This window comes from Lepisosteus platostomus, chromosome 6 (assembly GCF_059453375.1).
Source record: "Lepisosteus platostomus isolate fLepPlt1 chromosome 6, fLepPlt1.hap1, whole genome shotgun sequence".
Lineage (NCBI taxonomy): Eukaryota > Metazoa > Chordata > Actinopteri > Semionotiformes > Lepisosteidae > Lepisosteus > Lepisosteus platostomus.
In genome coordinates, this window is record NC_142616.1 from 24327380 (window position 1) to 24349859 (window position 22480).

The 22480-nt window shown below is 37.8% G+C and overlaps 1 protein-coding gene across 10 annotated transcripts in view; it reads left to right on the top strand.

The window, feature by feature from the left end:
- Positions 1-22480, top strand: part of dntt (deoxynucleotidyltransferase, terminal) — an 88633-nt gene that overhangs the window by 43446 nt on the left and 22707 nt on the right. For 6 of the 10 annotated variants that reach the window (XR_015939510.1, XM_088634992.1, XM_088634989.1 and 3 more), the window contains 3 exons: positions 9729-9831; positions 14874-15104; positions 16638-16721. Coding sequence is in view for 9 of the 10 variants with exons in the window: in XM_088634992.1 (XP_088491118.1) it covers positions 9729-9831; positions 14874-15104; positions 16638-16721 (418 nt within the window). In the remaining variant the exon portion in view is untranslated. Of the gene's footprint in view, positions 1-9728; positions 9832-14873; positions 15105-16637; positions 16722-19660; positions 20409-22480 lie in introns of those variants that run through there. The other 4 variants (XM_088634991.1, XM_088634994.1, XM_088634990.1 and 1 more) reach the window with 4 other exon arrangements.

The following is a 22480-nucleotide window of genomic DNA, read 5'->3' on the forward strand; positions in this document are numbered from 1 at the left end:
CTTAGAAAAGGTTACACAACAATATCCATGCAAGCCCCGACTGAAGAAACAGAGTAGCATGTGTGCAGTCAAAGCTTGTTTTGTTGTTCATAGATTCCTCTATATTCATATTGTAACACAAGTAATTATTCCCTGGTTTCTCCCTGCTTTGCATACTACTAATGTACAGGTATCTGTATTACTTAATATATATGCTTAATACCATATCACCCTGCAACTCCCAATTGGCAGCTCACTGAAGCTCAGCAGGTGTGAGCCTGGTCAGTACCTGGATGGGAGACCTCCTGGAAAAAACTAAGGTTGCTGCTGGAAGAGGTGTTAGTGGGGGAAGCAGGGGGCGCTCACCCTGCAGTCCACGTGGGTCCTAATGCCCCAGTGTAGTGACGGGGACACTATACTGTAAATAAAAGGCACCGACCTTCAGATGAGATGTAAAACTGAGGTCCTGACTCTCTGTGGTCATTAACAATCGCAGGGCGTTTCTCGAAAAGAGTAGGGGTGTTACCCTGGCGTCCTGGCCAAATTTCCCATTGGTCCTTACCAATTTTGTCCTCTTATTAATCCCCATCTATGTATTGGCTTCATTACTCTGTTCTCCTCCCCACTAATAGCTGATATATGGTGTGGTGAGCATACTGGCACAATATGCCAGCAGCCATATCACCCTGCAACTCACAACTGGCAACCCACTGAAGCTAAGCAGGTGTGAGCCTGGTCAGTACCTGGATGGGAGACCTCCTGGGAAAAACTAAGTTTGCTGCTGGAAGAGGCGTTAGTGGGGCCAGCAGGAGGCGCTCACCCTGCGACTCATGTGGGTCCTAATGCCCCAGTGTAGTGACGGGGACACTATACTGTAAACAGGCGCCGTCCTTCGGATGAGACATAAAACCGAGGTCCTGACTCTCTGTGGTCATTAAAAATCCCAGGGTGTTTCTCGAAAAGAGTAGGGGTGTAACCCCGGCATCCTGGCCAAATTTCCCCATCGGCTGTTATCAATCATGGCCTCCTAATAATCCTTCATTACTCTGCTCTCCTCCCCACTGATAGCTGATGTGTGGTGAGCGTTCTGGCGCACTGTGGATGCTGCACATTGGTGGTGGTGGAGGGGAGTCCCCATTACCTGTAAAGCGCTTTGAGTGGAGTGTCCAGAAAAAGCGCTATATAAGTGTAATCAATTATTATAATTAAATTATGGCTGCCGCCATGTGGGTGCTGAACATTGGTGGTAGTGGAGGGAATTCCCCATTACCTGTAAAGAGCTTTAAGGGGAGTGTCCAAAAAGCGCTATATAAGTGTAAGCAATTATTATTATTGGGATGGGTGGGAGGGGGCTTGAAATTCTGTTATGGAAAGGTACTGCTTTTAAAGAAGTAAATGAACTAGCTGTATGTGTGTAAAAATACTGTGTTGCAAAGTGCAAAGGATTCTTTTGTTGTTGTTTAGAGGTCTAACAAATCTTAAAATATTTTTTCTATAATCATATTTTTTCATGATGTTTTATTAAAACCAACTTGTAGTGCTTACGATACTGATATTTCAGTGGTTTACCAATAACAAGTAGTATTGAAGTATTTTCCTCCAGTACTTGTGCTGCATTAAATAATGCAAAACCAGCCTATTTTAAAAGGATGGGTTGTTTCTCCCTGGAACTGACAGTAATGCTGTTGTTTATTTAGTAGGCTGGAAGGCACTTTAAATGAAATTCTCTACACAGCAGGTATAAAAGAATGAAGCATACAAATTTTATCATTGTCTTGTTTTTACTTTGAACATTTTTCTTTTTTTTGATCAGTTGAGAGATTTTAATCATGGAATTTTAATAGCAAATCTCCCTAAGTATAGATGAGTGGTGTTAAGACAACATTAATATATTCATCCTTCGGGCCACTCCAGTCATCTGAGGTATAGACTGGACACATTTTGCCTCTTGGCACTTCTGTCTAGAACAGAATCATGTAAAAAGGCAGAAAATAAAATCTCATTACCATATATTGCCCATTACATAAAATTTACATTAAATTTTACAGTGTTGTACATAAAGAAATAAATGGTTATATTTTGTTCTGACAAATATGGCCTAAGAAGACAATCAGCCCGCAACACAGTTAATAAAAAAATCAGTTAAAAACATGACAGGTTAGCGAGGTCAGACTAGTTCTAAAATCAGTCAGACAGCTGGATTCTGGTGGGCGATGTTTAGATGGCTTCAGGACTCCATTGAACCACAGAGAAATTGATTTCAGTACTGTGCAGTGTACAATGGAGTCATGTTCCAGACCTCTCCTGACAGTACTAATGAGATGAAGAGAGATTCAGCTGTTGAACCTGCATAGTCTATTTTCATATTAACGCAGGTTTTTCATTCTGGTCAATTCCCAGGAGACCCATGAAGTCACAAAGCTTTCCACTACTGAGCTTCTCCAGGGGCTTTTATATGGTTTCTGCAAACTCTCAAACCTATACGACACACAGGAATAGTGACACTTGAAAAAAATGTATCTGTAGCATCTAGAAAAACTGCTACAGGGAAAACATTTGAGCAGGTGTTCAAATAGAGTAAAAATGTTTATACTGGACAAGCAATTCATGACAATGTAAGAAAAGGTGACATAAGAAAAAAAACAGTCATAAAATCATGGCTTCTTTGGATTTCACAATGTACAGTGGGTGTAGAAAGTCACCACCCACTTTCAAAACGTGTACCTCTTGTTGTATGACACTCTGAAAATAAAAACAAATTAAATTAGGCTTGTTCCATTTTTATTTACACATAGTAACCTAACAAGTGAAAATACAATTCTAAATCATTCTGAAAATTCATTAATATTAAAAACAGTAAAATACCTTATTTGGATAAGTGAACACCCCCCTTACAGATGCACTTGTAAACTTGCTCAGGTATAACCAGTCACCTTACAGATCACACAACAAACTAATTGGCTCCCACCTGTGATCAATTGTGGTAATTTTGATTAGGTCAGAATAAAAGCAACTGTTTCTAGAGGATTCTCTGGGCTCGTTTGGGATGGCCCTCATGAGCTCCTTCCACGTGTGGAATGTAGAGCGGTAAGAGATGGTGTTAATGCAAGAGCACTGGAGCTCATTAGGGCATCCCAAAAGAAGTGGAGGGCGTATGGCACCAACCAGACCTGGCCTAGATCAGGTCTTCCCTCCAAACTGGATGACTGAGCAAGGAGACTGATCAGAGAGGCTACCAAGAGGCCGATGGCAACTTTGAGAGAGCTACAGGGCTTTATAGCAAAGACTGGTCATTGTGTGCATGTGACGACAATATAACCAGTGCTCTACAAATCTGGCTGTGGGAGGGTGGCAAGAAAAAAACTAAATGTTGTTGTTTTGTTTTGCTAAAAAGTATGTTAAAGATTCTGTGGCCAAGTGGCAAAAGGTGCTGTGGTCAGATGAGACCAAAATCGAACTTTTTAGCCGGAATGCAAAACAGTACATCTGGCGAAAACCCAATACATCTTACCATCCAAAGAACATCATTCCTACAGTAAAGCACGGTGGTGGCAGCATCCTGTTGTGGGGGTGTTTCTCTTCAGCTGGGACTGGGGCACTTGTCAGGATAGACAACAGTGTCCTGTGTGTATCTGGAATGGTCTACCATCTAAAACGCATCCAGCCAGTGATAGAAAACAGCTTGTGCAGATTGTGCAGATCAACAGACAGTCCAGTACAACATTGGCACTGAAATACCCATGAAAGAATACATAACTCATCACACCTTGACACGGATGGGGTATAGCGGTCAACGATCTTACAGAGTTCCACGTCTTTCAGCAAAAATCAAGACACTGTGGTTGTAGTGCGCTAAAGAATGAAAACATTGGACACGGGAGGATTGAAAAAACATTGCCTGGTCTGATGAATCCCGGTTCCTGCTATTTCACACTGATGGGAGGACTAGGGTATGGAGAAAACCACGAGTCCATGAGTCCATGCGTCCATCATGCCATGTGTCAACATTGCAGACCGGTGGTGGTGTGATGGTGAGGGGTGTGTTTTCATGGCACACGTTGGGCCCCTCGATGGAAGTGGAGCAACGTTCGAATGAACATCATTGCCATTCAGGGGTGTCCTTTCATAGCAGCAGTGTATCCATCTGTGAATGGCTGTTTTCAGCAGGATAATGCTCCATGCCACAAGGCTGAGATTGTCCAGGAATGGTTCCATGAACATGATAATGAATTCAGCTTAATACAGGGGTCTGTCTAGTCACCAGATCTCTATCCAAGCTATTCGGAGTTGAGATCCACTTCCAGTCAACTAAACACAACTGTGGAAAGCACTGGAGTCAGCATTGGCCAGCATCCCTGTGGAACGCTTTCGACACCTTGATGAGTCCATGTCCCTATGAATTGAGGCTGTTCTGAGGGCAAAAGGGTGTGCAATGCAATATTATGAAGGTGTCCCTTATGTTTTGTACACTCAGTATACAGTAGATGCTCTAGATCAGTGGTTCTCAAAGTGTGGTCCGTGGACCACCAGTGGTCTGGGAGCGTGTGCCAGGTGGTCCGTGGACTGACCTAATCATCTTTCTTAAAAAGCAAATCTGCACTGTTTAAGTCAAAGAAAATAATATTGTAGTGTTCGCAATGAAGGGGCTGCCCCTAGGAGCGCTGTTAAGAACTGCAAGCTGTAAAAAGTGGGAGGAGGGACTTGTGTGTTGATTATAGGTATCGGGGTTTCACCAGCCGTTAAGGGGACCATGTGCGTCAGTTATGGGCCGAGCACCAGCCTAGTCAGCCTGGCTGGCTTGAGGGTCTGCCGAAAGGGCAAAGTTTCCATTCATTCTCCTTGGCTGTACCCTTCTGTTGCCTTTGTGTTTTAATGAAGCTTGAGTTATAGCGGACCACCTCGCCTCTTCATTCTCCTCATCAGCGCCTATCGCTTCAGTGTTTTAGTTGTATGCACCACGAATGAAATGATGTCACACACTGAAAACGAGATAGTCAGTTTGGCGGCGATGTCTATTGTCGTTAGTGATGCACGGGCTCGCTTTTTTTGACCCGCACCCGCCCTACCCGATTTAAAATAATAAAAGTACTGACCCAAAGCCTCTCTGAACCCGCTCCATTACAAATTACACAGAAAAATATTCGTACACTCAATTGATCAACGTTTATTGAAACAGCATATCCAGATTCCTTGTTTTAAACAGACCAAAGTAGCCTAGTCTTGTGACTGTCATTTTGTAAAGTGCTTCACAATTGATGCAGATAACGTAACCTGTGCTTTTTTCCTCTGTTGTGCTGAATAGTTCGCCAAACATCTCCCACCTGGCTCTTTTTTCTCTCTCTCTGTATTGTTTCTTTGTAATACACTGCTTACGTTTTCTCCCACTTTGCCTTGTGATACAACCAATTGGGGCTTAAATATGGTAAAACATCAGTTTTAAACCTTAAAATAACTTTAATTTAAGATACAAACGATCGTTTTTTGTCATATATCAACCCGCAGCCGCCCAACCCCATCTAAAATCTTTTTTTGAACCCGAGTCAACCCGTACATCACTAGTTGTCATGATTGTGTGGTTACGCTGTTTTCGTTTTGATATGTGAGTGTGGTTCGACCGTTGCACTGATTATTGTTCGTGCCGTTTTGTTCTTACTTTTGAATATCTTTGATAGAAAGTTAAAGGTGTAATTTAAAGAAGCAGTCGAAGCAGAAGGGTTATTATGGAGCACTGGCTCAAATCTGGGACTCCGAAACGCAAATATAGTGACGACAGTGACAGCACAAGTGCGAGTAAGATGCAGAATAGAAGTGAAAATGCGAGTGACGTAATTTGTGAACCATACCAGCAGTGCTGTAATTCTAATTCCAAGAGCTTGATAAATGTGATGTTCAAGGAAGTAGAAGGTGTGCTTGATGTGATGTCTTCATGCGGACATGAGAGTTGTCCAGCTTGGATCCAGATATCATTTCTCTGGTTGCTCAACAAAAGCAGCTCCATTCTTCACATTAACTTTTTAAGTAATAAAACATTTGGCAAATATACAGCATTGTTTGTAAAAATATAAGTACTTTTCATAAAATTTAATTCAATATTAGCTATTTGTAGTACAGAAATAGGTGATGATTTTTACAGGGTAAGAAGTGGACGTACAGTAGGCATAGGTGCTCCACCACATCTGTGACTTGGTGTAAGTGGTCCGTGGACCATAGAACTTTGAGACCCACTGCTCTAGATGATACTTCAATTAAAAAAACACACAAAATGTGATACCTGTATATTTAAACTGCACACATTTATTGTTTGTGAACTGTCTATCAGTGCCTTTATGAATGTATTTAACTTTTCAAGTAAACATGTTGGGTTGCAGGAGCAAGCAATGCTAAATAATTCTAAGTTGTCAAGGTGTGCCATTAGAGAAGAAACATTTCATCAATGGAAAAAAGCTCCTGTCATATTGTCACATTTTATGCTGATGGTAGTTGATTTAAATGCAGAATATGCACAGATGTGTGGCAGCTAGATGCCATTTCCAGTTCTGAGCATACTAGTTTTATTTTTTTTAAAAGCATAATCCATTTGTGCTTAAGTGTACATGGTTGCAGAAATAAATTGGATTTTTAAATTAATCAGTTGAAAGACAAATTTTCAAATGTTTTTAAGGAGGTACACAAAATTTACTTATTTGCAAGCACAGCAAAGTGCATCCTGTACTAATAAATTTTAAATTACTCAATAGTATGCAGGGACATACGTTTGTCTGCTGTTTTTCCAATTAAGACAGTGGTAGAAAGTATCCTGAGATTGCAGGTGCTTTTGTACTGCTGAATCAGCCAATAGAGAATCCAATAATATTCTTCCTCTTGTTTTAGAGTTGTTAAAGAGGAAGAATTTTAACCTTTTTCCTCATGGTTTGCTTCAATCATTTGTCCTTTGTGGAAACCAGCACTCTGCTGATCATATTGAATTTGAAATTACAACTGCAAAAATGTTTTTAAAACAAGGAAATATGAAATGGTGTTAACAGCAATAATGAGTGAGGTGAGGTATGACAGGCAAGAAGACTTGAGAAGATGTACTACAGTGTAATGCATCTATACAGTGGATACAGTACACGCATACAAATGCACATTTTTCACCTGATATATTTCCTCGTATTAATAATCTTGCAGCAGGAAACAGATTCCTGAATTTATTTCCAGTAGCAGAAAATGACAGGAATTCAAGACTCACAATAAATAAACTGCTTGGATTTCAATTTCATGCTTTTATTGAGTAGCATATGAGATAAAAGTTTATTTTCTTTTTTTCACCGATTAGACATGAAGCTCAGGTTTCATTTATTCTAATCAAAATGTTTCTAGTTGATGTCCCCCATGTTAAAGTGAATTTCAAATTTCTTGGCATGGCTCATTGAATTCTAAATGCTGAGCATTTAATGTTTCCTACAATGAATTAGGCATGGTGTGATGACCTTTCTAGACTTCTCAACTGCTTCTGCCTGACAAATAATTTCTTTCTGCTTTTCATCTGTCATTCTTTACAATTCTTGTTGATTAGGATATCAAATACAATTCACACTGAGGAATAGACTACAAAGTAATCCTGCACTTTATTTTCCTGCATTTGTGCTACACATGCTGTTTTGTTTAATGCAATCATTTGGAAAATAGACAGTACATTAATAAATATAACTTATTAAAATCCTTTTAACTCCCATTCAAACAATGGTATGGTCCCTTTGAAGTCTATCCAGATGAATAGACTGTTCTGAACAGAGTTAACACTGGTCTAGATTTCCACTATATATAAATTCCCAATCCCTGGCTTGCAAGGTATTGAGACTCATAATCACTAATTACTGTCTTTAGAATTACGCAATGGATTTGAATATCAAATAGAAAAGAGCTGAATTTCAGACAATACCTAATCAGGTTATGCCCAGCAGTTTTCCTTGCTGTGTTAATTACACACGCGATTGTTACAGTATATTGTACATGTGTTGTTGGAGCAGCATTGACTTTGGTGTTGTCTGACGCTAGATATGTAAATGAAGCCTTTCTCCTGCAGGAGGAATTTCTCAGCTTGAAATGATCCTGGAAGGCTAACTGCAGTGCAGTGCCAGATCTTTACAATTGGAAAAATTAGAAAGGAAGTCTCAGACATATTAACTCATATTGCCATCCCAATACTTTTTTTTTGTCTTTTTATGACAAGATATAACCAATGGTTGCTCTACTTGCATACTTTTTAAAAATGCATTTTAATATCTGACTGTAACGAACAGTTCTTTCGGGACCCTATACGGACGATATGAGGGTGGAAAAAACACTATGGAAAAAAGTCATGCAGGAATACGGGGATGAAAACAGGGGGGCGTGTCCATGCAGTGCTGGTGATCCGGGGAGGTGTGGCCGAGGCAAACAATCCAAAAGTAATCCAGAAGGGAATCCAAAAAACGGACAAAGTCCAAAACCAGGTGGTCCATCAGGAACAAACGGATTAAAACCAGGAACCTGGTCGGAACTGGCAGGAGGGACAGGGACAGAGACAGGGACTTAAAAACATAACGGAGCCAGACGCAACCAGGTCCCGGGCTCGCACGATATGGAAATCAGATGCAGAGCCTGGATTAACGTCAGCGCCTGGCTTTTAAGGTGGACTGGGAACAGGGGACAGGTGCAGGGAATGAGGCAAACAAGGAAGAGCCGGAGCGCCCTTAAGGAAGAGGGACTACAATCGTGACACTGACAACAAAATTAAGTTTGCCTATGTTTCAAAAAGTTTTATACTTATGTTCTCACTTTGTTGTTTTCATGAATCAGTGAGATAGCCACTAATGTCTGATTAATGGGTGCACTTACAATATGCAGTGATCAGAAAATAAGTGTGACCCACCCTGGCGTGGGGTGTCATAAACAGGTCTAGGTAAATCAGACACAAATCCTCGATAAGGTAAAGAGATTTTATGGTTTTATTGACAGCGAAACAAAAGTTAAAGTTCCTCTTTGAGCGACTGACTTGACTTAATCAAAAATCCCTCACTATCGGTAGGAGCTTACTGGTTCCAAAACAAAGTCTCTCTGAGACTCCTCCAAAAACTCATGTGTCTAGAACTCAAAAGCTCAACATTCACATTCTTTTTTGCCTGCTTGGTCAGTCAGTCATTCAGTCAGTTGCTTCTGTCTCTCCCTCCGGTGCAGTCTGCATTTCAGGACATCTGCCCTCTCTTTCCAGACAGCAGATGCTGACTGACACTGGAAGCTTCAGATTCCTAGTTTTTAATAAATCACCCAACCGATTGTCTTAAACCAGTTGGTCAGGTGACTGTGAACAGCAGGTCTTTCCTCACAGCTTGTCTGCCAATGTAGTTCAGACAGTAGTCTCCATCTTGTCTGAACTGACCTCTCCTAACAATATCATTTTCATGCAAACACTTTTGCAAACACAGCTTTGTAGTCTGAGCGGTAAGGAAAAATAATGCTACTGTTTCTGTTTTAATGCAATTATTTTATAATAATCCAATTATGTAAAATAATAATGATTCTGAAAGCTGTACCAAGAAAAGCTTTTTAGTCAATGATGTAGAAACAATTAGTTGTTTAAAAATAAAATCTTCGGAATACCATATTTAGTAGTATTATAGTACTGAGGACAAGTCTTAAGAAGTTTAAGAAGTGTTACTGAAGAGGAAACTTTGCCTGTCTTCACCATTATGCATATTTTAAATTTGATTATGTTCTCTTTTTAGGGGAAAGGAGTGTGGCCATGATGTGGATTTTCTAATCACCACTCCTGAGATGGGGAAGGAGGTGTGGCTGCTCAATAGATTGATTAACAGACTGCAAAATCAGGTACAGGACATTCATATCTGTATGATCAAGTACAGGGGGTGACTGAAATTGTCACTTTAAAAACACCCTTTCGTCTTCATATAACAGAATGAACATCGTGTTGATTTCAACATTTTTTACTTTTCACTGTATGAACTCTCTTTTATGGCAATACTGTATCTCTGCATATGGCTGAATTCCTTGAGTAAATTCAGTTTTATATTGGATTTGGAAACATGAAAGTGTGTGGCAACAAAGGCAGCACACACTGAATTTTTTTACATTGTCTTGGCCTGTACTGGGAGAGGGAGGTTGCTCTGTACACACAAAAATACACAGGTTCATTAATTCATGTTGTAAAAGTAGGACAAGCCATTGGTAAAATGTAATTGACTCTTAGCTGGAGATATGACATTCCTCTCTTGAGAATGTTGCTGACAAAACAACAGGACCGAAGTTGAACAAACCCTGCCAGAGTCCCTGCTCATCTCATATAATAAAGCAAAACGAATCCTGATTGTGAGCCATTAGTACTGAGCGGAAGCTTCACGACAATTTGCAATTTCCAAGCTCATCCTTTGTTCTCAAACAGAGTAGGAAGGAGTAAACAGATAAGTGGGGCTATGAATATTAAAGAGCGGTTAGTAAGAAGAAGAAAGGATAACAGAGGAAGAGGTGGGTGAACTGCAGTCAACACAGACAGAAAGCATAAAAGTAAGGGGCTCGAGATTGTCAGGTGCATCCAGGCAATTGAAGGTAAAAAAGACTTGATTATACATTTCAACACAGGCTGCCTGTTAGATTTCTTACAGGGTGAAGACACCATGACACTTTGTTGAAACAGAGAAGATATTAGCCGCATTGATTTGTAATGTGTTTCTGAATACTTGGGAAAGGCTGAATTAAGGAGCATGTGCTTTGGTAGCATTTATATATTTTTGTGAGAAGGTTCCTATGTACATTCAGCAAAGAAATCAATCATAATGAGGGGGCTAAAGGAATATAAAAGGAACGTGTCCCTCAATGCCAATAGTATCCCTGAAGTCCTCACTGTAAACGTGTAGTAAAAAAAAGAGAAAAACATTTGATGAAGTGTTGGTTTCTGAAGCTTGGCTGCAGGCCCTTCTTTGTCATTGCTGGATTTAAAAATAAACTCAATTTTTTTATTGCCTCAGAGGTCCAGATCTACAGACAATTAGCTTGGCCCTCTCCATCACTACCTAACCAAAAATAAACACTGCACTTTGAGATATTTTCATCAAGTGTTATGAAGGTTCACTTCAGATGGAGAGGAATTTAGAGCCAAGCAGATAAGGGTAAATGGTTTGATACAAAAGGACGAGTTATGTGCGTTCTGCGGAATAGATGCTGTAAAACCTGACAGATCCCCGGAGACTCTGGAAGCAGTGATTAAGTGGAGGTAACAGAGGTTGACTTTAAGTCTTGTAACCTTGTCATCCACAATCTCACCCTCAAGGAGCAAGCTATCACAGAGGCCTAATATTATAGCCTTTTTTAGCCCGTGGGGTGGGAAAATATATCTTTCCCAAAAATGTCCTTGTAAAAAATGTGCCTGATAAATTTTGAGTCATAAAATGTTACTTGCAAGCCATGGTGAAGGTTATGTCTCAGGTTGCAGTAAAAATGAAAACTGCTTTAAAAATCATATAGTACTAAGCACTTTAAAATCATACTTGAGACATATATAAAAATATAGACATATCGGTGTCTATGCTGTCATTCAAAAAAGGCCATTTGCAATCATAAAACACATCTATAACAATTTTACGCAAGGGTTTTCAATGATTTGTATAATATACATTTTTTATATATAATTATGTGTTATATATTTATGTAGTATTAATTGAACTGTCAGTTCTATGTTTTACTTTACAATATGCTTAAATTACAGCACCACTTCAAGAGAAATTCAGTAAATATGTACTTTTGACTATTTTGTACTGGATTACTACCAAGCCAACAAAAATTATAAGCAATTTTGTTTTTCTGACAGAACATTTAAAACAAAATGAGGAGGCAATCAGCTGGATTCATGAAAAAGAATCAATGTACTGTAAATGTAAAAAAGAAAAACTGTCAAATCAAGTTTTTTATTCGTAGTGCAGACCTGATATATTTTTATGAAGACCATTTGAAGAGGCTTAAATTAATATGGCTATGTACAGTATTTCTCTTTTTTTTTGTAGCGACTCACAAAGTGCTTCTACACTTTTATAGAACAATTGCATTTTTTTGCAATCACTCCTTCAGTATCTGCAATATCTTTGTTATTTGTGTTGGCACACAGGCCGTTTCAGTAACACTACAATTACCGGTTCGTGCCTCTGTTGCTGCTTTGCCTTCTTTAAATTTTGAAACAGAAGATGAAATGCTACTGTTTTGATGAATACATCAGTGTTCCTTTGAATGAAACAGGCGCAATACCTTGTGGAAATTATTTGTCAATAATACTGCACAGAAGAAAGAAAGGTTTTCAAATGCCTGCAACATGAGCTTCAGATTACTTCCAAATATCTAGAAGATGCTAATACTGTGAGCAAACCGTAAATCAAAAGAAAACAAAACATTCAGACAAATTCTACAGCTTGCATAGTAATCTACCTCTTAAAGGGATTATCAATCTTTCTTTCTTTGAGAAATGACATTTGATCCAGACTTTTATGTTTACTTATCTAGGGCTGAACAATGACAGTTACATGCTGTTCACACTTGTCTGCAGCAATGTCTGATGGCATTCTGGAAAACAACAAAAACTGACCTTTCAGTTTTCACAAGGTTTCCCCACATATTTATTTTTCTTCCAGCTATGAATAAATTAACTTCAGATAGCTTTAAATATTCTGTATCAAAAAAAAGATAGGAACAATCACTTTAAATTTGTAAACTGATTTGAGAAAATTAGGTTACATATGTTACTGTGTGAACCGCATTTAACATATTCAGGTCAGCTTTTCCGAATATTTTTTAGGGAAAATGGGTATTCTGACCCCTTTTCAGGAAAACCAAGTAGGATTATAGAGAAGTACAGGATGCATATCAGTTTCAATATCTGCATTTGTTATAGATCTCAAGCTCAGAAGGAAATACATTCCATAAAACATTCCCTATAATTGTGATAGCAAATAAAAAACACTGTGTTTTTTAGATTGGGAATAACTCTACTTCTGCTTTCACACACAGCAAATTTCAGCCAGATTCTCTGACGTTTGTGGTAGGACTGAAGAGAGCTGCGATGATTGATTTGAGATTCTGTGTGGAAGTCAGTTTGCTCTGATGTCTTATCTTAGCTCAGAAAGTTTGTGAAAGCTTACCTAATGGAAATTGCTAGTGTTTTTTCTGATACAGAGAAATCCGGTCAATTATTATGAAATTAAAAAAAGAGTGGCGCAATATCATTGGGTATCTCAATGAAGCGGTTCCCTTGACAAAGTGGACGTCATTTTGGAAATGCAGCCTCCATTAATTCAGCTGCTATTTCTTTTTGAGACCTTTTCGAGAACTGCGAATATATGGGTGCTAAATAGGGTACTGTAACCTAACAATTACTGCTGGGGCTGGAATTAAATCGACAGTCTGTAATGTTAATCGCCTCAGCATTCACAAAACTGGGGAACTAAATAATAAACTTGGACTGGAACCCAAAGGAAATCAATTTAGCCTCCTGTTCATCCTAGGCCATTGGAGACGAATCTCATTCTTCTCATTCTTTAGAACGTCAATGTCTTACTTTAAGTGATTTTTTTCCAGTGCAACATTTAACTGCTAAGGATTGGAACTCCCTATGGTGTATACTGAAAACACATAATTTATTTTGTCTCATGCCAAGATGTTCTGTGGAATAATGAGCACTGATTTTTAATGCAGCACTAAAATTAGTAAGCTACAGTACAAAGAAAAAAAAGATTTTAATACTTTTGGAGATGTGTTATTTCAATTTGCTGTTTCTAACAAGATAAAATGTTGCAAATTACACCCCTGGAAATTATTAAATAATTATTACCTATCAAATTATAGTAACCTTTATTATGTACCTGTCATCTCCTACATAGTAATTATCTTACAATTCTATTATGCTATTAATATTAATATGCCTGCAAATTAAACATGCAAAAATGTACTGTACAAAGACTTTTTACATGTAGCTTGTTCAGTAAGAAAGAGTGTGTTCCAAATGCCAGCAGAGAACAGGGATATATAAAATCATTTTACTGTATGTATCAAATTTAAAGATGCACTTTGTCAGGGTTTTGTTATGGTTTCCAAATTTAAATAAAAATTACCATCTTTGCCTTGTGCAAAATGTTTATATGTAAGGGTTTTATGATAATTCAGTGATTTTATAACTTGATATACAGTACACTGTACACACAAATTATTATGGCCATGTTCTTCTAAAATGATCTGACAACAATAGAATTAAAGCAATAAAGATTTGGAAAGACTAAGCCTAAAGAGGATATTCTGACTAAAACAAAAATCACGCATAATTTATAGCACAGTGTAGTTCCTAACATACTAGGTCATTGTCGATAAATGGAGATCTGATTACTCAGGACCTTACCCATCTTAGAAGGCAGCAGTGACAGAACTGATTTTTGAGCTTGGAAGTGTGGTTTTATAGAGGTGATTTGAAGTGCATACTTATCACATAGTGATCTAATACATTTGGAATGGCAGTTTGGTATCAATTTTGATTTGATTTTTGTTTTTGACTGAAATTCCAAGAGCAGTAAGTGCAAATTAATCAGTTGCTGAAAGCTGAAATTATTTAACATTTCAATGCACTTGAATCACTCAAAAAGTAATTTCGTTGTGTTGTTTAAAGCAGTTGTGTTACAGTATGTATGTCTCTGCACCGGTCAAATAGTAAACCACTTTACATTATGTAATGTTGTGTATGTAACTTATCTGAGCTGACAATAGTTTTGCAATCTAGAATCAGTGTGGTCATGTCTGACAATTTCTTATTTTAAAATACAATATATATAATTGTCAAAAACTCATCTTTAACATGATGTAATTATCATTCTTTCCCCTTCAAGGGCATTTTGCTGTATTATGATATTGTTGAATCTACATTTGACAAGACCAGACTGCCGTGCAGAAAGTTTGAGGCGATGGATCACTTTCAGAAGTGCTTCGCTATAATCAAACTGAAGAAGGAGCTGGCGGCCGGCAGAGTGCAGAAGGACTGGAAAGCCATACGAGTGGATTTTGTTGCCCCCCCTGTGGATAATTTCGCTTTTGCACTCTTGGGCTGGACAGGCTCAAGGGTAAGGAGACACATTTTAATAGTACTGATAAAATCTGAAGAACATTGGTGCAAAGTACCATAATGGACAAAAAACAAACATAAAAAATGCAAAAGGAGATAGTGTTGAAAGGGGATTCTGGATTGCTTTGATGAGTCTGTAGAAGAAGGGTGATGAAGCCCCTGTTTACACATTTCAGGTGTTTTGTCAAATTGTTCTTAGTGTGTCAACTGTAATTACATTTTTTTTGCACCTGGGAGATCTTCCATAATGCCTGCAAGAGATTTCAGTCCTGCGAGTTCCAAATCATGTCTCTTTAAAATGAAGTCAGAAGCTATCAAATGGGTACTGCAGAAACATGTGGGGGCAATTCTCAGTTGTACTGTCTGGTTGGCTAGTGCTCTGTAGCCTCCAGACTTGAGCTGAAAAGGTCACTATGAATTAGTTCATGCACAAGTGGGAGCTGGAGTGGTATCTCTACAGTTCTGCTTCTGTAAAGGGACTTACAACAATTCAGGAATCTATAAAAAGTCGATTCATCGCATCAGTGTTATGGGACAGGCCCATCAGCAGACGTCATTACATTTTTTGTACTTCATTGGTACAACACAGAAGCACACGCAGCTGTCTTCTGTATTTCTGTGGTGAAACACAGCACGGTTTCTGTCTTCAATAGCACTAACAGACCTACTGAACTACAATAGATTGCATATCAGCATTGGTTTACAATGAGAGTACAACAGAGGAAAAGAGCAGACGGATATAAATGGATATTGTTTAAGAAAGTACCAAGATCACTACACAGTTTCCTGGTACTTTAGGCCTTGCTTCTCCACCTGATCTGCTGTGTAGTTTGCTGCTTGTAGCATAATGGCTACAATGTCCCATCCTGTATTTAGATCTTTTTAGTATTGTTCAAGTTGAATTGTGCTTGTATAAATACAAGGAATTAAATATTTGTTGTACTCCACAGCAGTACAAACCTTAGATAACCTTCAGAGAGGAAAGGAACAATTAAGAAAATTAAACATTAACCTTACGCACAGAGAAGAATAGACCAAACTGTAAACATGATTTATCAGCAAGTACAATGCATACCTGAATATTACTGCAAATGAAAATGTAAAATGCTTTTGAAAGAGATTAATAAATTGCATTTTGTAATGAATGCCCCAATGTGGATTTTGTGGAGATTAGTCACAAAGTGCTGTTGTACGAGAGTCTTTATTATCCCTGGGGGGGGAGTTGTTTTACAGCAGCAGTTTTGGTGTACAGATGGACAGAAGGAAAAAAAAGACAGGAACAACAATATACAGTACATACAATGTATACATACATATTTACATATAAGGTAAAGTGTTAAGTAATTATATGGCTACAGGTCATAGTATATCTGTGGTGCATAGTATATCTTCAGGTCAAGAGGACACCAGTACAAGCTGCAGACAAAAAAAGGTGGCTATATGAACAGTATAATAATATCATACAAAGTCCTCTTAGAAATAAATAAATGAATCAATAAATACGTTTACCTTTTCATGCATTTTTCTTTAGCAGTTTGAGCGAGACCTGAGAAGATTTGCACGTCATGAGAGGAAGATGCTACTGGATAACCATGCCCTTTATGACAAGACTAAGGTACTTTAAGTGTGAATGAATGTTTATACAGTCAACTATAATGGAAGAAAAAAATAGTATGACGTTGAGTCCTTTTACTGTATGTACACTCTAGGCTACTGGTCATATAAAGGCAATCTAAGTACATTAAATACTGAAAAGGTGATTGTCTTGTTTTTGGCAGTCACTTACTGGTTCTTTGGGAAACCTCACTAAACAAATAAGGTTGTTTAAGCATTATAGAGCACTTGAAAATATATGTTATGCTTTACATTTGTAATTGAGACTTATTTACTTTGCTTAATTACACTTATTTTTTATATAAGTGATTTTTCCTTTACAAACCACAGAATATAACTTGATAAATCAGGCTTGTTTGGAAGCATACTGTACATATTTTGTTTTGGTTGCAAGAAACAAAATTACAGAGATAATGGCATACACAGTTCCTTTAAAGAAATCCATTTTTGCTGTGTTCAGCTATGTATGCCAAATAAATGGGGGCAGTCCCACAGCCTCAGGGTTAATGATATAAAAAGTGGCTGATCTACATATTACATAGAAAGCTCTTTATGGAATGTGATAAACCCCTGATGTGCAATGGAATGTTAAAACAGGAATCTGAAATTATATATATATATATTAATCCATATATTAATATTTTAATCCATACATATCCACATATAAGCATGTGGAGAATATATGAGGAACTGTTATGTTGTATAAAAGGTTTACATTATCAAAAAAAATCATTCACTTTAAGATGATTCAGACAAAGGTCCTTATTGTGCTATTTAACTAGAAAAGTAATCATAGGACAGTAAACGTGCTGTTGCAGTATAGTTAAAAACATGTATTCTGATTATTAAAGTGGAACTATCAGAGATGAAGGTCAAGCAGTGCTCAGCTCTAATGCCAATGGCTCAATTGCCATAATTCATGTTCACAAGGAATGCATTTGTACTCCTGAAATGGATTACAAAGCTCTGGCACTGAGCTTATCAAGATGATTTTAACTCATATAAAAGCTTCCAAAACTGCACTGCCAGGAATTAACACATTATCTAGACTTATTAGAGTATTATTTTTGCCCTTAGAAGATTGGGAATACTTGATAACAGATATTAGCATGAAAATAATGAAGATGTACTATGTGAATTGTCCACAGAGAAAAGATGTAGGTTCAACTCTGCATACACTTCATAACAGTGCATTACATTAATTTAATATTGCACAGCTGTCCTAAAGTTATGCAGATTAAAGCTAATTGGATTAAGAACCAAACAATAAACTTCTGTTTTACCTTTCATGAGGTTAATTTAATGGCAATTAATGTATCAACCTTTAGAATATTTAATTTAACATACATTAATTTCAAAGAAATACCTGAAGTGAAAATAAAGACACTCCAGTTGCGAAAGAAAAAAAACAACCAATAACTACTTGGCCCTGAATGATGTATGTTCAGACCTCTCTGAATGGCATTACAAGGGCTCATCCATCTCCCTTTACTGTCAGTGAAATTCAGTAAAAGGGGACAGCCGGAATATGACTGAGGACTGCATATATATTCCCTGGGACTCTCTAATACAGAGTCTGTGAAAGGAATTGGATACAGTCTCAGAAATAGGGTTGGTTCATTTCATGTGTGGAATATAAATACATTGCTCCCCTACACTGTGCAATGAGTGACACAACGACATATTAACCAGTTTTTTTAAAATTTAGGATTTCCCTCTGCCTCTATACAGCGGCACATTAGAAAAAGCTGTCTGTCCCTAGGTTGATATCCTCCTAATTAATAATACTCCCACCCTACAAGATAATGCCCCCTGCCACTCTTGGCCTTCAGGCACTGGTTCATGGGCAGTAACTTTTAAAATCTGGAAAACATAGCATGCAGTTTTTAATGAATCACTTTGATGTATTGAAGTACATCACCGGAACAGCAGACTGGACAAAACGGTAAATTTCACTGAGCATGAAAATGCTCTGACAGAGGAAGAGTGCGATGTAGGATCAGATTAAACTAGCAAGGGTGTGATGCGGATGCTGCCTCTGCTCTAAAAGTTGTACTCTTCTTATTCTAGCTGCTGACATACAGCTCTTGTGCACTGGGATGCTAAGCAGGTCTTCTGCACATATACTGTACATTCATATACATATGCACATGTTTATCTCACATACAGCAAGTGACTCCTGGTGAAGTGGAGATCACTAAGTGACTGAAGGGAAAAAACCTTGTCAAAATCAGGTCCTCATCAATTCTTCTGGGACACAGGTTAGCACAGAACTGGTGACAGTCGCCTGACAGATGTAAAACCTTTAAACTCAGCCGCATTTATTTAAATAAAAAAACAGACAGACAAAATACGAATCCCCAGTGTGAAGCAAACAGGGGCCTCCATACAAAACCTACAAAAATGCCTTGAAAAATGTATAATGCAATCCATGGGATGTATCTTTTTGAAGATCGTGCATTTGTTTTTTTTATTCTCCATTTGCAGAAATCAAGGTCAGATCCAAGGTTATTTTCTGATAGAATCATTTAACAATGTAGGCTCTTCATTAGCTTGTTCTCTGCGTTGGAGCTGTAATTAAGGTAATGAAGATCAATTAACTGTCTTGGTTACCAGTTAACTGGCACAGATAGTTGAATTTGCTTCTTCTTATTATGCCTGAAGCTGAGACAAGTGGCCCGCTTTGTCCTTTGTTTAGCGAGGTCTTAATTAATTGGCTGAAGCAGAACATATGGAAACAGAATCTCAGATAATGAGGATTACTCCAGCGCAAACCTGTTAATAGTCTGATCATTTTAAAACAAAAAGTAATTTCTTTTGTCTGAATTTGGTCAGGTGAGAAGATTTTGGATTTTTATGAAATAAGATTTTCTCTTCTATCTGCAGAACGTGTACTGTGATAAAACCACTAATGGAAACCTACTCACTCCCTTTTGCCAGGACTCCCCAGTGACAGAAATCCAGAAGGTTTCACATTACAGTATAGTAATAAAAGACCCCTAAGAAAATTCACTTTCTGAAGTATGGAATTTTCACTTCATTCCACAGACCAGACCCATATGACAGGCCTGTACAGTGTTTACATTGTTTTTTATCTTTGATCCAAACACTTACCCGGTAAAGAGATTTCTATTTATTATGCTTTACCAGAGCTCCCACTGCAGTGCCATGGGCTCACTGTCCCTAGCTATACCTTTTCCATTCTTATGTCATCTAATACAATAACAATTGCTTGGTGTTAAAAAAAATCAGAGGCATTTTTAAACAGTACAGGTAAAGAAAGTACAGGTAGATTTGGTTGTAACTACAACACAACACACATATATTAGTGTACATAACTGTTTTGTACAGTAGGTGAGAGGTTATCATATCTATGTACTGTATATCAATCGATATCATAATCTATCTACTGCAAGTCTATAACACAAAACTGCATGGAGCACTACTACGTATTACAGAGTGTTCCACTTGAGAGTGAACAGCTTATATTTCTTTGAAGTCTTGAAAACGAATTTATCATGTGTCTGTTAACTACAGTTGTGAACAGAAAGGTAGGAAGCTATTAACTAGAAAACAAGGGGTTCTATATTTTCTGCAGTTTATGGAATGTTGACATGCCCTGGTTTGTTAGAGTTGCTCGATTATTAACTCTCTAAACCTAATATGTAAATAAAAAAAATAAATTTTATCCGTTTGAATTTGATCACGTGAAGGCTGGATTGACATTTATTGTCCTCTCCTTCACCGTTTTTAAAGCCTTGTCTGTGCTGTCTCTGTTCGAATATGAAGGTAAACCATTTTCTAACCTGCCCTCTACTGTATTTTTCAAGGTGTCATATAATTAATATATGCTGCCCAGTGATAAATGAGGACATTCACATAATTTCATCAGTTGCAGACAGACAGTCTCCTCCCATTGCAAAAGTGCTACATGACCTGTGCAACACCTCTCATGTAAAAATCAGTAATTTTGAAAACACCCTTGAAACTTTTTTTTGTGCACGGGTAATTACTCAAAGGCAAGTATAACGCGATGATTAATGAGGTACATGCTCCTTGTATCATGCCTCTGCAATGGATGTCTAATGATTAGGATTATTACACCTCTGATTTTTTTAATTAATGCTCTCTCATTCAGAACTATAATTTGAGCTTTTGAGAATGTTCAGTTCTTGCCACTGTCAAATCTTATTTGACAGCCACACATTTTGTTCTACGCAAGGTGGAAAAGAGGGAGAGGACACATGTCTGTTACAAACTGTAAGCTTAATCCGTAACTCATACATCTCTGAATTCTTCCTATTCTCCAAGCAGGTGTTATTATAGAGGTCATTCCTGCTTCGGAGTGTTTACATATTTTACTTGGCCCCCAAGATAACTTAAATTTATCTTGAAGTAGTTCAAGTAGGTAGCTGCGTCAGCATGCATAGGCTGCAAAGGAACAAGTAAAGGTTTTTTTTAATGTTGAAAAGAGAATAAAAGAAACAAAACGTTTTGGCTGTGGAGCCTTCTTTGGGTCAAGTACTTGGAATACTCCATGCCACTGTCATACTGTATACAGTATTTATGTAATATATTTGATATAAATAGAGCTAATTAAGTGTTACTTAACATTATTCAATTAGGAATGCACAGAAACAGAAACAATAAAAATCTTGAAATGCCATAGAACAGTGAAACACAATCCAGAGGACTGCTGTATTTATAACTAAGAACAGGAGATCTTTTTACAAAGTTATGTGGGTCTGAAGCAAGACACCCAGCTATGTTGTTGTAGCTGATACCAGCTCTTCCCTCAGGAAATGGATGGGTGAGATCCTCAAATTACTCAGCTTCTAAAAACCAAAAGAGCTAACTGTGCCAAATGGTTTCCTCTTGTTTACAAACTTTCTCATGCTTATTTATAGTTTTCACTTCAATGTGTCAAATGTGTTTCAGTATACGGACTCTAATATCATTTTCTTTTTTCTTTTAGTCATAAATGCACAAATGTGATTTAAATTTCAAAATAATTTAGACTCTACAAACAAGCAGAGCTTTCTCGGAACAGAGACTTCTGTAAAAGGCAGCGGTAGAATACTATTGACTAGCCTCTTCAAGCATAACAAATAAATGAAAACGATGGATTGGCAGAGCTTGAAAAAATGAGCGTGGTGTTTTGGGTTGTACAGTACTTACAGTAACTGCTACTGGACATTTTAGGGACTCCAATGCCATTGCAATTGGAAAGATAAACATATGCTGTGTTTCAGTGTGAAATCAGTATTTAGAATGCTAAGATCTGTTTTTTAGAGCTTCATCACAATTCTTACGATTCCTCTCAACGTATGCTGCAGTCAGTAGTTAAAAAAACAGCCACACATTTTATTTTAAACTTGAATTCCAAGTAGCAATTTCACTCGTCACCATCACCATGCGCACAGCATGCTGTCTACATTGCACCTGGCTTTGATACAAATTTCACAGAATGAAGAAGACTGTTCTTTCGCAAATGACTGGGCAATAATAGGGCAATTGCACTGAGCATTAGGGATTTGTGTTTGAATTTCTCCCCAGCTGGAAGTGAATAGAAATGTGATGGTGCCTGTTGGCTAGAAAAAAAAATCAAAGTTGTTATCCTAGTTCTCGTAAAAGAGCCACGTTCAATACTTAATGCACTCCCTAAATGTTATTTGCATATGTTTTGCTATTACCATGATGTTACTGGTTTTTGCCAGGTGATATATTCTGGAAGTATGCACATCCAGAGCATTTTGAGAT